Source organism: Notolepis coatsorum (assembly GCF_963971535.1).
Source record: "Notolepis coatsorum genome assembly, chromosome: 18".
NCBI lineage: Eukaryota > Metazoa > Chordata > Actinopteri > Aulopiformes > Paralepididae > Notolepis > Notolepis coatsorum.
The window spans coordinates 94,328,864-94,344,343 of NC_140182.1; the positions used below are offsets into that span (position 1 = coordinate 94,328,864).

At 46.4% G+C, this 15,480-nt stretch overlaps 1 protein-coding gene across 2 annotated transcripts in view; it reads right to left on the reverse strand.

The window, feature by feature from the left end:
• pde3a (phosphodiesterase 3A, cGMP-inhibited) overlaps nucleotides 1–15,480 on the reverse strand; it is a 242,969-nt gene that overhangs the window by 56,266 nt on the left and 171,223 nt on the right. For both annotated transcript variants that reach the window (XM_084335423.1, XM_084335424.1), the window contains exon 4: nucleotides 11,065–11,219. In XM_084335423.1, the coding sequence (XP_084191549.1) occupies nucleotides 11,065–11,219 (155 nt within the window). The remainder of the gene's footprint in view (nucleotides 1–11,064; nucleotides 11,220–15,480) is intronic.

A 15,480-nucleotide genomic window follows, 5' to 3' on the forward strand; every position in this document is an offset into this window, starting at 1 on the left:
CACAAGTTCTCACACTGGGTGCTGTAATCCCATAAAGTTCAGTATATCAAAAAGCAGGGTGAATAAACAGGCTGCCATTAAAAAACATTGAACCTGTGAGTGCTGGTCCGGCTACCCTGCTTTTTGATATACAAAAAATCTAAGGAAATTAATAAAGGGAAGATGATTAAACAGAAGGTTCTGTAGATACAGTACTGAATTATCCCATCCGGACCAATGCAATTTGAAATATTATTATAGAATATAGAATAGCAGGCTTAGGGCTTGTGTCCACCAGGGACGTTTTATGAGTTGTCAGCTCCTTTCTGTCATTCATTTCTATGCTGGAGACGTGACAGGCGCTCCTCTTCCCAGCGCCGCGCCTCACGTTTTATGAGCTCTCGGCGGCAGCGTTTTTGGTCGGAACGCTCCCAGCTCATAAAGTTGAAACTAGTTAAACTTTTGGAAAGGAGCGCGCTCATCAATGTAACTCATCGAGGAAGGGGCGGAGCCGCGGCTGGCGCGAGCCTCAGAAAAACGCTCTGAGCTTATTTTTTTCTTTTTTCAAAGCGGTCCGCCTTGAAAAAAAGGCTTTTAGTGGACACATAGCCTTATAAATGACCTTATTATAGCCAATTCGCACAATATATTATCTTTCAAATGGCCAAGTTCAATTTGGATTTAGTATCACCAGGCGTGCATAAGAACAGATAATGAAATCTACTGTAAATACAGTAGCTTTTTTATTTTGATCAGGGTGCAATAGTTTTGAAACTAATTTCAAATCTAATTGTTGCTACATGCTAAAAATAGGGAAGAGAAACTAACTGCGCTTCAATATATGTCAATAACGTTAAGTATTGTGGTTTATTATCCCGAATAATAAGAGATATTAAAGAAATGCATACAGAAGTATGAAGCTTGAAACCCCATAGAGCCTTTTGGGAAGTATCGTTCTGAAAAATTCCAACGCTGATCGAGAGCTAGCAATGTCCTTTACGCAATGGCCACAAAAAAACTACAATTCCCATGGTTAAAATTTTCCAAAATGGTCGCCTCTCGCAAAGTAAACAAGACCAAAATGAAAAGGAAAATCTATCTAATAACACTTTAACCTATTGGTAAACTAACATGTTGATGATAATATACATTATAACTGCTGTTGTGACATGGGTATGAATACGTTTGAAAATTAAAACGATATTTTTGTCAAACAGTCTGGAGAGATTGATTTATGTGTCATTTGCGGTCCGCCGATGGACCGCACGGGTGGAAGAGGTTAAGGTTATAGTACTGGCTCTCTGACATTGTGTGGATGTGTGTGTGTGGAACGGCTCCATTAGCCCCAGTCAGGGGCTGTTAGCTGTCCATCTACAGTCAGCTGGTCATAAATAGTGCAGGGAAGGTGGGCACTCTGAGAACTCCATGTTGGCGAGACTGACAGAATCTTAGTGCTTTTACTTAGGAGGTTCAACGGAGAGGCACGCTGAGGAGGCCGTGCAAACTGCAATGGAATATGGGGCATCTCTCTCTTTACCTAATATTTTGATTATATCCTGACATTGTTCAGTTGGAAGGGCAGTCTATATGTGCAACGATAAAAAAAAAAAAAAAATGCACACGTAGAAGCCCGTGCACATGCACACACACATACACACGCAAACAATCATACACACACACACACACACACACACACACACACACACACACACACACACACACACACACACACACACACACACACACACACACACACACACACACACACACACACACACACACACACACACACACACACACACACACACACACACACACACACACACACACACACACACAAACTGCTGAACCACGCACAAAGTTAACTTGAGGCCAAAGCAGCATCTGTCTGAATACATACAGTCCATTTCCAGAGATCTGTGAGTCTGTGAGTCAGGCATCTGAAATCCATCTAAACATCAATAATTAAGCTCCATTCTAAATTCACATCTCAAACAGCTTTTCTAATGCAACATTTAAAAATGAAACAGAGGCTGAGTAACAACCACATGCACAGACACACACACCCACACACATACACACGGAAAGCACACGCGCACACACTCACACACGCATGCTCACGTCTGCTAAATTTCCCCCTATTTAGACACACCACAGGCAGCTCTGCTTCTGACGTTGTGTTGCATGTGATTTTGCACCACAGAGCAGGCCGGCTTGCCAGGAAGCATCTGTATTTACAGACAAACGCCAGCCTCCGTCAGAGAGGCCTTTCGTGTCTGTGTCACAAGCGCGACGGGGGAGGGAAACAGAGGAGAGAAGATGAAACACGAAAGTACACTCGACACTGTCCCATAGTTAAATATTTTAAGGCGAAGGAACTATCAGCTACCCGTTGTTCTGAGAAGACCTCCCTGTGCGCATGTGCACACACATCTTAAACACAATATATGCTTGTAAGCTCATATCATAATACACTCGCATACACAGCCTGAATCTGTCAAGCCGAATCTCTCGTATTTGTTCATTTGAAATTCATAAAAAAAGAAGAAAAAAAAACTTTTCCCCCCATACTTGAGCTATTCTAAGCTACTCCAAATATACACGGACATAACCACAAAGTAATTTCAATGGAATGTAACCTCTTGAACCATTCATTGCAAATTATGCCAAAATAGTTCAAAGCTAATCATAACTATTATAATAAATGATGGAGCCTATGTTTATTCCTGATGCAGTGCATCAATTTGATTTTGAAGATCTTCTAGTGAAAAATATCAAATAACAGAAATAAGCTATTTGTTGTGTTTTGACACAGTGTGGGACTTGGCTGCATCTCAACATCTCAGCTGGTTCACGTCATCTTTATTTGTCCAACCTTCGTAGAATACTACTCCCCTTGTTCAAGTCCCTCTAGACCCCCGGTTATTAATCCTGCGGCTGCACTTTATTTAAAAACAGCCAATCAAATCCCCATCAATGGAAAATGAACCCGCCCATACCCATGCGGATTGGTCCTTGTGCAAGACTAGAAAGCGGGTCTCTTAATTAAACACCTGCTATCAGAAGAATAGACAGACAGAAAAAAAGTTTTAACTTTTTAGTACCGGTAGCCTACTTATGTACATTTAAAAGTAGAAACTTTTTTACTTTTACTCAAGTGTGTTTTTTAGCCAGATACTTTTACTTGAGTAAGATTTTGAGACGGTACCCATACTTTCACTTAAGTATAATTTCTGGGTACTTTTTACACCCCTGACACACACACACACACACACACACACACACACACACACACACACACACACACACACACACACACACACACACACACACACACACACACACACACACACACACACACACACACACACACACACACACACACACACACACACACACACACACACACACACACACGCACACACACACATAGAATAGAATAGAATAGATTAGAATATTTGTATTTATCAAGCACACGTTTACATATACCCGGAATTCGTCCTCTGCATTTAACCATCCCCAACCAGTTAGGAGCAGTGGGCAGCCCCAGTCCAGAGCGAGGGGACAGACTCCCGCCACAACATTTATACCAAGCATCATGCATGTCTTTAGGGTGTGGGAGGGAACTGGAGCACCCAGAGGAAACCCACACAAATACAGGGAGAACATGTGCAAACTGCACACAGAAAGGCTTACCGGGGCGCACACACAACACACACAACACACACACACACAACACACACACACACACACACACACACACACACACACAACACACACACACACACACACACACACACACACACACATATGCACAAGCGGCAACCTTCTCTACCCTATATCTTCCCCCTCTAGAAAGCCCTGTGTACGTCTGCACACAAACACACACCCCCATCATGCATTGTATCACATGCACACATGGTTGAGCTGTGAACCGTGAGGCTGCTGCAGAGCCTCAAGCTCACTGCAGCCTCGCCACTACTGTGCCGAGTGTCTCTGCGTGTCTGCATGTCTTAGTTATTCAGGTTCATGTCTTTGGCTGGGGGGGGGGGGTACATTGCATTTCATGGCTTGCATGGTACACACACACACACACGGTCCATTTCCCGTAACTGGACCACACTGTTTATGCATACTCATATCTCCAATATGACTACAGTTCATACAGGAAGCTCAACCAGGCACTGCTTCTCCAACTTGTGTGGGTGGATAGAAGTGGAATAGGGGGATGTAACCTAGTTGCACATCACTGACAAAGGCCTAAAGGATTGTTTATTGCTTTTACGTCCCCTGTGCTGATTTATTGGAAGAAGAAGAAGAAGAAGAAAGCAAAGAAGAAGAGGGGAGGAGAAAAATAAAAGCAAAAGAAGAAGTGCAGAAGAAAAAAGCTGAATAGTAGAATAAGAAGAAGCATAAACAGAAGAAGAGGCAGAGGAAGATCAGAAGAAGATGAACATGAAAGACATTTTAGAGTGAGGAGTGTTGAGTGAGGGGAAAACTTCAACTGAAGTAATATCTCACTGAAGTTCTACTTGAGTAATATGTTTACTACTGTCAACCTCTGCAGTGTCAGAACAAGGAGTGTGAGAAATAGACAGACACAGAGGATGAGTCAGGGTGTCTGGATAGTGTAGAAAGGATGAATCAGGGTGTCTGGGTAGTGTAGAGGATGAATCAGGGTGTCTGGGTAGTGTAGAGGATGAATCAGGGTGTCTGGGTAGTGTGTAGAGGATGAGTCAGGGTGTCTGGGTAGTGTGTAGAGGATGAGTCAGGGTGTCTGGGTAGTGTGTAGAGGATGAGTCAGGGTGTCTGGGTAGTGTGTAGAGGATGAGTCAGGGTGTCTGGGTAGTGTGTAGAGGATGAGTCAGGGTGTCTGGGTAGTGTGTAGAGGATGAGTCAGTATGAGGCGCCGTTTGGGACAAAAGCCTGTCGAATACAAGACACCGCCTATCCGCGCACGCCGACAAGTTTTGGTCCACAGGCCCCCCAGTCAGCAATACAAGACACCGCCTATCCAGTTGGTCTGCGCGCGCCGACAAGTTTTGGTCCGCGAGAGAGGCCCAGATGCCCCTATTTTAATTTTAGTTTTAGTCTTAGTCATGTGTCAAATGCTCCTTTAAATTTTTTTTTTAAATCATATTTAGTCACCTTCATTTATTTTTCATTTTAGTCTTAGTCGTTTTAGTCAACTACAGGTCTGAGCATTTTAGTCTTAGTCAGTTTTAGTCTTGATTTTGTCTTTTTTGTTTTAGTCTAGATTTAGTCAGGGGGAAAAGCTTCGTTGACGACCATATTTAGTCATCATTTTCGTTGACTAAATCAACACTGTCCCACACAGACAGAATGTCGGGAATGGCTAGAAGAATAGTTGATATAATTCTTAACAACAACGAAATATTAACTTCAATAGATGCAGCATGATCGTCATCATCGGTATCATCAACTAACATTACAAGAACAGTAGAGGAGGAAGTTGGACACATGTCACGTATACATTTGACACAGGTGTCTGCTGTCTGGGTGGCCCGCGGACCCATCTGGGCCTCTCTCACGGACCAAAACTTGTCGGCGCGCGTGGACCAACTGGATAGGCGGTGTCTTGTATTCGACAGGCCTTTGTCCCAAACGGCGCCTCATAAGTCAGGGGTGTCTGTAGAGGTAAAAGCACTTGCCTATAAGGTTGAGCATTGAGAAACCGGTCCAAATTGGAACAGAAAATTCAGATTCCAAAGGAACTTTTATTTAGATTCTGACGGTCGGTTCCTTCTTAACACTTCCAGTGCCGTTCACATAGAACTACGTTTCTGTGGCCCGACCGTTGAGTGCCGGAAACGTAGATCTACGTTTCTGTCACAGTATGTCTTTTATTATCTATTGCCATTCATAATTCAGCGGGGCACCTTGTGCATACTGTTGTGAGTGTGTCTGAGCTGGCAGACGGTATTATACCGCCCTCTAACGCCTTCGGCCAGTAATGGCGCCGCGCTCCAGGGCACATTTCATGTATTCACGAGGAAGGATAATAATGATAATCTAGCATTGATTTCAGGAAGATCCAATAATCAGGCGAAAAATGACAATGTTTATTGAATTACACAAAAACGCTGTTTTCGTGTCTTTTCCCTGGAATTGCTCAGAAGCCGCCGGACTATGTTCATATTCAAAACGGTATAAAACGGAAATGTACGGTGGTCACTTCCCGGAAGGGGCGTGGTGTTAACAGGCGCCCCCAAAATTGGCCATTTTAGTTTTTGTTTTTGAGGACTGCATACTTTCTTTGTAAACCAAAATACTACAAGCCTGGTCTCTTTTGAAAGATGACATTCTGAAGTTTCTGATACAATAAAGAAAACTCACCGTTAATGCTAATGAAATAGAGTAACATAGGTGTGAACTTGAGTTGTAGAAAAACTTTTTTCTGTAGTAGTTAGTATACCAGAAGTAGTATTTCCCCAGAATGTCTAGAGGCTTAAAAGAAATCCATAGCATGACGTCTTATGTAGTACATGTCCAAATTTCATAAAGATCCGTTCAGAAATGAGTGATTAGGAGTGATTTTGGTAAACTGTGTACAAAAGAAAACGCAGTTTTCTCATAGACTTCAATTCATTCTGTGTTTTCTTTCTTCCTGTTTTCGCTCGTGACTTTTCACCTAGATCCCTGATTTGTACTGGAAAGCCACACTCATTGGCTACAACCCTGTCCAATCATTTTCAAGATCGCCAAATGATTGACGGAACTAGAGTCCCAAGAGTCGGGAGTGGTATTTGCGCAATACTGTGTACTTTGCGCAAGCCTCAAATATCGGCATGTAACTCGAGAAGCGCTGAACGGAATTTGTCACCTGAAAGGGCTATCGACAGGCAACAAATGGTATGTTGTAATTATTTGCTCACCTGCGATAGGGCTAGCCGGCTGACTAATGTTCATTGGCAGGCTGGGCAGCATTCAAAACACAGCCCAAGCGGACGCGGTGCTCAGAAAAACAAGATGAGAGCAAAAGCCAAACAGGAGACGGCAAAGCTACGAAAAAGAACATCATTGTTCCAGCAGGCAGCAAAGGTATACTGACTCTAACGTTACTGAAGATGCATCAGCAGTAAGCTCCCCATCTCAACCCCCGGCCCCGGTCAGCTCCGAGTCCAGGCAGACAGACAGCCCAGCCAGGCCCAGGCCCCCAGCCACGCTACAGCCGCCGAGTCAGGTTAGAAGAATAGAACGTTTTATTCGCCATAACCAGTATGCTACTACAGGTTACATGTATGCATCAAAACGGTTACATTGTTTGTGTCGCTCCGCAGAGCTGAGCGTGAGAGCGCGGAGTTGGGCAGTGGTCTCCTCTAGTGAACGAGAGTGTTGTTATTATTATTATTATCACTTATCTCAGCACCCCCGCTGCTGAAGCCCTGATTATATTATATTATTATACAGTTCCTACTGTGACCCTATACTGTTTACTAAAGATGCCTGAAAAAATAAACATTTAAAAAAGTTGCCTACAGCCGCCGAGACCCGAGACAGGTTAGAAGAATATAACGTTTTATTCGCCATAACCAGTACGAGTAGCCTACAGGTTACATTGGAACTGGAATCTAATCCATAAATTTTTTAGTACATGGTTTAAGTGGTCGCGATGTCCAGTGTGATGATAATAATGACATGTGTAGCGGGACGGCCAGTCACGATATTCAGAAGGCACGAGATTATGGGTCATTGTAATTACGAGGATTTACTGAAACTGCAAGTAGTGTCAGAGCCTGCATAGGCGGAGGGTGAGCTCGACATTAGGGTCGGCTGTAATGGGATGGACCTCGTGCTTTATTATTGATTTAGGGGAGTGGTCTGCCCTGCGGGGGGGGCCCCGAAATATTGCGCAACGCCACTGTGTCGAATGCAAATACTGTAATATATTCTTTTGTAGATGAATGTCCACAAATTGCTACTGTAGTATAACGCTAACACAAATGAAACTGTATGCAATAATTTACAGGTTCAACTGTCAAATGTGAATATGAATATGACTTCATGTGTGTAAAGGTAATTTTTTTTTAATAAAATGTGTTCAATTCCAATGGGATCGGGGGGAAATAGCGTGAACCTCAGCATGCGTTACACTTTCCCAGGTTAAAAGAAGCGGCGGGCAACATGTTTCAGTACTCCTGCCTCTCTCTCCCCACTCTACCGATCTCATTATCTTATATCAGTTACAGCTGGTGTGTCACGAGGGAGCTGATCTGCGGTCTGGAGGCAGAGTGCATCATGGTATATAAACCCGCCTCAGACGTGGAGCAGCTGTCAGATGGAGCACCCTCAGCTCTGAACTCGGCAAAATCTGCACCTGGCTCGCTGACAACAAACTATCATTACACCTGGGTAAAACAGAGTCCATTCTCTTCGGTTCAAATAACAAACTCAGCAAGACCGACGGCTTCTCAGTTACAGTGGGTGACAATATTGTCACAAGGAAAGATGAAATTACATACCTGGGTTCCATCCTAGAGGCTAATCTTTCCTGTGACAAAATGGCATCCAATGTAATAAAGACGAACTAGATTCTTGTACCGGATCTCCTCTCTGGTAAACAAGAATACCCTGAAGACTCTGGCAGGAGCACTCATTCAAGGGTACTACGACTATGCTTGCACCTCATGGTACCAAAGCACCTCAAAGGCGCTAAAAACAAAATTACAAACATCACAAAACAAACTGGTCAGACTACTGCTTGACCTTACTCCTAGAACCCACCTCACCCCTGCCCACTTTGAGGATGGCTTAGAGTAGACGACAGAGTACAGCAACTTGCAATGGGCCTGGTCTACAATAGGGCTGTCTTAAATACTTAGAAGCTTCGAAGCTTCGCTCAATGGGCATGGGATTCGAATATGAAAATAAAATTTTAATATATAAAAATATATATATATATATATAATTTTTTTTGCTAAATCAACTCTGCCTCTCTTTGTTAACTACAACAAGCAATGCTGTTTGTTATTTAAGATGAGGTCGGACTCGGCACTGACAGATTTGTGTTCATTGTGCTGCTTTTATAAAGCCTCAAATGACGGCTTACAATATTCCATGAAAGCAAAGCGTTTCGTTTGTCTAAGATTTAAAAAGGTTTAAACTTTACAGCACAGTCGGCGGTCAGGTGGCGTAGCGGAGATTGCGCTCGTCACCAATGCAAGAGGCTGCGGTCTCGACTCCCGGAGTCAGCATTGCCTTGGCTTGGGCTGATCGCTATACTAACTCGTTTGGCTGGGTTAGGGGGGGAGGGAAGCCGTGGGTGGGAAACTGGCGTTGTGGACAGCGACGCCTACAGGTCAGGTCTGGGCGTTTGCTCAGCGGAGGCAGGACTTGAGGAAGGCAGCGTGACCTCCCACGCATTACACTTCACCAATGAGAGCCCTCGCTGCCAGGTGAGAAGAGAGCCACTGGCTGTCGCCGCACGTGTCGGAGGAAGCGTGCGGATACTTCAGGGTTCCCTTGTACCGACCAGTAGGAGAACATGCGCACAACAACCAGGTAGGGGAGGGGGGGGAATTGGCACAACGACTAAATTGGTCCCACAACATAAAAAAATTATAATAATAATTATTATTATAATTTTATTTATTTTTTTATCTCGAAGCTTCAAATTAAAATCGAATCTCAGCCCCGAAGCTTCGAATTCCAAAAAAATTTTCAAAGGTCAGCCCTAGTCTACAAGATACACTACACGACTAAGGTACCCATGTACATGTCAAAATACTTCCCAAAGGTCAGTGAATACCACGACCACAACACCAGAGGGAGCTCCACAAATCATGTTAAACCCAGATTCGGCTCAAACAAGGGACTAAACACGTCTCGCAATTATGCCACATCAATGTGGAACGCCCTACCCACAGCTGGAAAGGAATGTGAATCACTACCCACTTTTAAAACTCTCAACGAGCACCTACGGGAGACTGCAATTCTAAACTGGCCCCTGTAAATGTCCTAACCCAACCCCCTCCAATGTAGGCTACAGTAAATGTCCTAACCCAATAATACACGAGACCCTCTTCTTAGAACCAAGTCAGGCTTCGTTGATAATCCAATGTAGTTACCCCCCCCCCCCCCCCAACCCTACCTACCCAACCTCACCCCACCTCATCCAATGTACAGTTTCTTCGTCAAATGTATATATGCTCTTTTTTTAAATCTTTTTGTATCACAAACAGTACTGTATTTATAAATCTGGTATGTCATAAATGTATAGATGTAGCAGTACTGTCTATGTCATGTATGTCATATATGTTATGATGAATTGAAAATGGGGGACCCTGATGTAAACAAGACGAAAGTCTTTCTCTGGTCTGCATCCCCTTAACAATTGTGTGTATTGACCTGTACTGTATTGTACTCATTCTGCAATCTGTTAATAAAATGTTCAATCAATCAATCAATCAGATCGTAAACTCTTGTACCACGTTAGTCAGGTTACTATGTTCTTGTCCTCTACTCTGTTGCTTAAGTTGTTCGCCTGGATCTCTTGTTCACCGACCTTGTCCTAATCTCTATTCTGATCCTCTCTCCTAGCCTGTACGGTGAAGACCTGGAGACGCTGGCCTGCTGGTTAAGACCTGGAGACACTGGTTCACAAAGTACTGCTCTGACCTACGCCCGGCTGACGACAACTGCTCCTGCTCTCACCCCGTCTGTTTGACTTCCATGCCCCCGTATATATCCTGGACATTACGAGAACCTCCTCTATGTACCGACCCATGCCTGGACTGGGCTTAGACCACTCTATTAAATATAGCCATATTGGGTCTTGCTCAGTTCTGCCTACTGTGTCTCCTTGCCTGCACATTGGGTTCCAACCACAACCGTGATAATAATGTACCTTTTATGTGACAAATAAAACAAAACTTGAAACTTGAAACATGAAACTTGACAGCATAACATTTTTTGAATAGGCCCAATTATTATTTCCTGTTGCAATGTTTGCTAATAAAATGGATGAAACAGAAAGCAAACTTGGGCCAAGGCTGTTCCCTTAGCAATAGGATTGTACCGAAGATGTCTATATGAGAGTGGGGTGGAAATGGTGAGGGGCGGTACCTGCAGGTGAGAGTTTCGTGGTAGGGCTTGATGCTGGCGCTGCCTCTCCGTACAGGCCCAGGCTCGATGGTGGGCAGCCCTGTGGCCGAAGTGGTCGTGGTCCATGTGGAAGAGATCCTCCTCAGAAGACCTGGGTGGAGGCTCCGCCTGAGACGCTGCATGACACACACACACACACACACACACACACACACACACACACACACACACACACACACACACACACACACACACACACACACACACACACACACACACACACACACACACACACACACACACACACACACACACACACACACACACACACACACACACACACACACACACACACACACACACACACACACACACACACACATACTGTCAATTAGGGTGACCAAATCCATATGATCCAAATGCAGGACAGCGTGTCGATTTTGCGGGACATTTGTTGAAATTGCTGGACAGTAATGAATATGTATACAATAATCATGTTTACATAATGTATTCATTTTTATCAAAATATAAGCATTTAATGTATTAAAAACACAATAGTGTTGTGTCTTAATTGCTTATTATACTCATGATCACTGTATAGAGAAATACCATGCAATCCAACATGCTGTTAAATTACCAACCGACTCCTAGAGGTTATATGGCTATAGAGTTAAGATACATGTACCCTGTGATCTCTCTTGTAATGTGATACTGAAGTGCATACATGTATTACATTGTCTACAAATTACAATGGTAGTGGCTTCCTTGATTCTAAACCTGTGCAGAACACTACAAACATTTCATTTTTCATTCAATGATTATCTGACAAAATTGTACAATTATTAAAATGATAATACTTTTAATACTTTTTTTTATCATATATACATAAAAAACATTAACCTTTAATTAACTGGTTAAATGTAAATAGGTATATACAGGATGAATATAATAACATGAGCATTAGTAGGCCTGTGTTATGGCCTCTAGAGTGTTATCCTCTAAGTGAAATACATATACAAATGAAAACAGCAGTGAACAACAGGAAACAACTATATATACAAAATATATCCTATGGGGAACAGTAGGCTAGGCTAAGCAAATGGCTGTAAGTAACACTATGCCACCTCGAACATAGAAATGTGCCTTGGAAAGTTTCAGCACCATGGAGAGCACCATAGTGCTGTTAGTGTTTGAGGAATCTATATTACTGGACCGTGCAGCATCCAGTAGAGCCTTCTGACCAAGAGCATATTTATAAAAAGCTGCACATGTGAGAGAGAAATTAGTTTTGACTTGTATTTCGCTCTTCACAAGCTCCACACTGCATCTATTTCTCTGGTCCGTCCACGCGCCGGTCATGAGGGAGAACAACCTCTCTACGAACGCATTTGTGACCGGGATGCTCAGGAAGAATGAAGCCAGCTGGGTCAGGTTGGGGGTCTGGTCTGGATGTCCCTCAACAGCAGCCCCCACTTCACTCCAACAGTCGCCTCCATCTCCACCACTCCTTCTGATGTGGAACGATTAAACAAAACTCCTCATAGAGCGCATCCATGTCTAACATGCCGTTGATCTTAAGGGCTTCAGCTGTAGCGCACAGGTCAGTGAAGCTGACATTTCTCTTTAGACACATGACAGAAAGAGCCTTCAGATAATTCTCATCTGAGAAATCGAACCACTTCTCGAGGTAGACGATGGCAGACCTGTAGAACGATGTGAAGTCTGCTCTTGTTTTTGCCGCTCTCGCATGTGGGAAGTGGCGGAGAAGGACACTGGCCTCTGTTCCAAAGAAGGAATCCGTGAGCCTTTGCTGGAGTTTCCCACACAGGGTAGAGAGACAGCTAGCTAGTATGATCGCAGGCAGCCGCAGCATGAGTGGAGATAGTTGTTGTTGTTGTTGTACACTAAAGGCGCCAATAACAGCTTGCATTATACTGTATATAGTACCTGGCGCGAGCTGTTTATTGCCGCGCAACTTCGCGCCAGGTATATATAATGTGCTCGTGCTGGTTAGACTATAGGCTATGTTACATAACGTTACGTATGTAGTACTTGCGGTGCGTGCATTAGTGCATGTTTGGGGATTAATGAGAGGACAAAAACAATAATGATTAATAATAATAATAATAATAATAATAATAATAATAATTATTATTATTATTATTATTATTATTATTATTATTATTATTATTATTATTATTATTATTATTATTATTATTATTATTATTATTATTATTATTATTATTATTATTATTATTAATAATAATAATAATAATAATAATAATAATAATAATAATAATAATTGTTTATTGAAATGCAGGACACTTATTGAAATGCGGGACATTTTTCTTCTGTTGCGGCATGCGGGACAGAGCGCTGAAATGCGGGACGTTTGGTCACCCTGCTGTCAATACTACTCAAATATTGCTCTCATGCAATTTACTTCAGGTCCCAATCTTTTTATACATATAAATATTCACTCTGATTTTTTTTTGTACTATTGTTATGTTGTGTTATGTTATGTTATGTTAAAATATGTTAAAAGCATCATCACTGGGGGCAGCAGGGGGGGGGGGGGGGGGGGGCCCTAAAGCATCATCACTGGGGGCAGCAGGGGGGGGGGGGGGGGGGGGCCCTAAAGCATCATCACTGGGGGCAGCAGGGGGGGGGGGGGGGGGCCCTAAAGCATCATCACTGGGGGCAGCAGGGGGGGGGGGGGGGGGGCCCTAAAGCATCATCACTGGGGGGGGGGGGGGGGCCCCTAAAGCATCATCACTGGGGGGGGGGGGGGGGCCCTAAAGCATCATCACTGGGGGCAGCGGGGGGGGGGGGGGCCCTAAAGCATCATCACTGGGGGGGGGGGGGGGGCCCTAAAGCATCATCACTGGGGGGGGGGGGGGGGGGGCCCTAAAGCATCATCACTGGGGGCAGCAGGGGGGGGGGGGGCCTAAGCATCATCACTGGGGGGCAGCAGGGGGGGGGGGGCCTAAAGCATCATCACTGGGGGCAGCAGGGGGGGGGGGGGGCCCTAAAGCATCATCACTGGGGGCAGCAGGGGGGGGGGGGGGGGCCTAAAGCATCATCACTGGGGGCAGCAGGGGGGGGGGGGGGGGGGCCTAAAGCATCATCACTGGGGGCAGCAGGGGGGGGGGGGGCCTAAAGCATCATCACTGGGGGCAGCAGGGGGGGGGGGGGGCCTAAAGCATCATCACTGGGGGCAGCAGGGGGGGGGGGGGCCTAAAGCATCATCACTGGGGGCAGCAGGGGGGGGGGGGGCCTAAAGCATCATCACTGGGGGCAGCAGGGGGGGGGGGGGGGGGCCCTAAAGCATCATCACTGGGGCAGCAGGGGGGGGGGGGGGGGGGCCCTAAAGCATCATCACTGGGGGCAGCAGGGGGGGGGGGGGGGCCCTAAAGCATCATCACTGGGGGCAGCAGGGGGGGGGGGGGGGGGGCCCTAAAGCATCATCACTGGGGGGCAGCAGGGGGGGGGGGGGGGGGGGCCCTAAAGCATCATCACTGGGGGCAGCAGGGGGGGGGGGGGGCCTAAAGCATCATCACTGGGGGCAGCAGGGGGGGGGGGGGGGCCTAAAGCATCATCACTGGGGGCAGCAGGGGGGGGGGGGGGCCCTAAAGCATCATCACTGGGGGCAGCAGGGGGGGGGGGGCCTAAAGCATCATCACTGGGGGCAGCAGGGGGGGGGGGGGGGGCCCTAAAGCATCATCACTGGGGGCAGCAGGGGGGGGGGGGGGGGGGGGCCTAAAGCATCATCACTGGGGGCAGCAGGGGGGGGGGGGGGGGGGGCCCTAAAGCATCATCACTGGGGGCAGCAGGGGGGGGGGGGGGGGGGCCCTAAAGCATCATCACTGGGGGCAGCAGGGGGGGGGGGGGGCCTAAAGCATCATCACTGGGGGCAGCAGGGGGGGGGGGGGGGGCCTAAAGCATCATCACTGGGGGCAGCAGGGGGGGGGGGGGCGGGCCCTAAAGCATCATCACTGGGGGCAGCAGGGGGGGGGGGGCCCTAAAGCATCATCACTGGGGGCAGCAGGGGGGGGGGGGCCTAAAGCATCATCACTGGGGGCAGCAGGGGGGGGGGGGGGGGGGCCCTAAAGCATCATCACTGGGGGCAGCAGGGGGGGGGGGGGGGGGGGGCCTAAAGCATCATCACTGGGGGCAGCAGGGGGGGGGGGGGGGGGGGGGCCCTAAAGCATCATCACTGGGGGGCAGCAGGGGGGGGGGGGGGGCCCTAAAGCATCATCACTGGGGGCAGCAGGGGGGGGGGGGGCCTAAAGCATCATCACTGGGGGCAGCAGGGGGGGGGGGGGGGGGGCCCTAAAGCATCATCACTGGGGGGCAGCAGGGGGGGGGGGGGGCCTAAAGCATCATCACTGGGGGCAGCAGGGGGGGGGGGGGGGGGGGCCCTAAAGCATCATCACT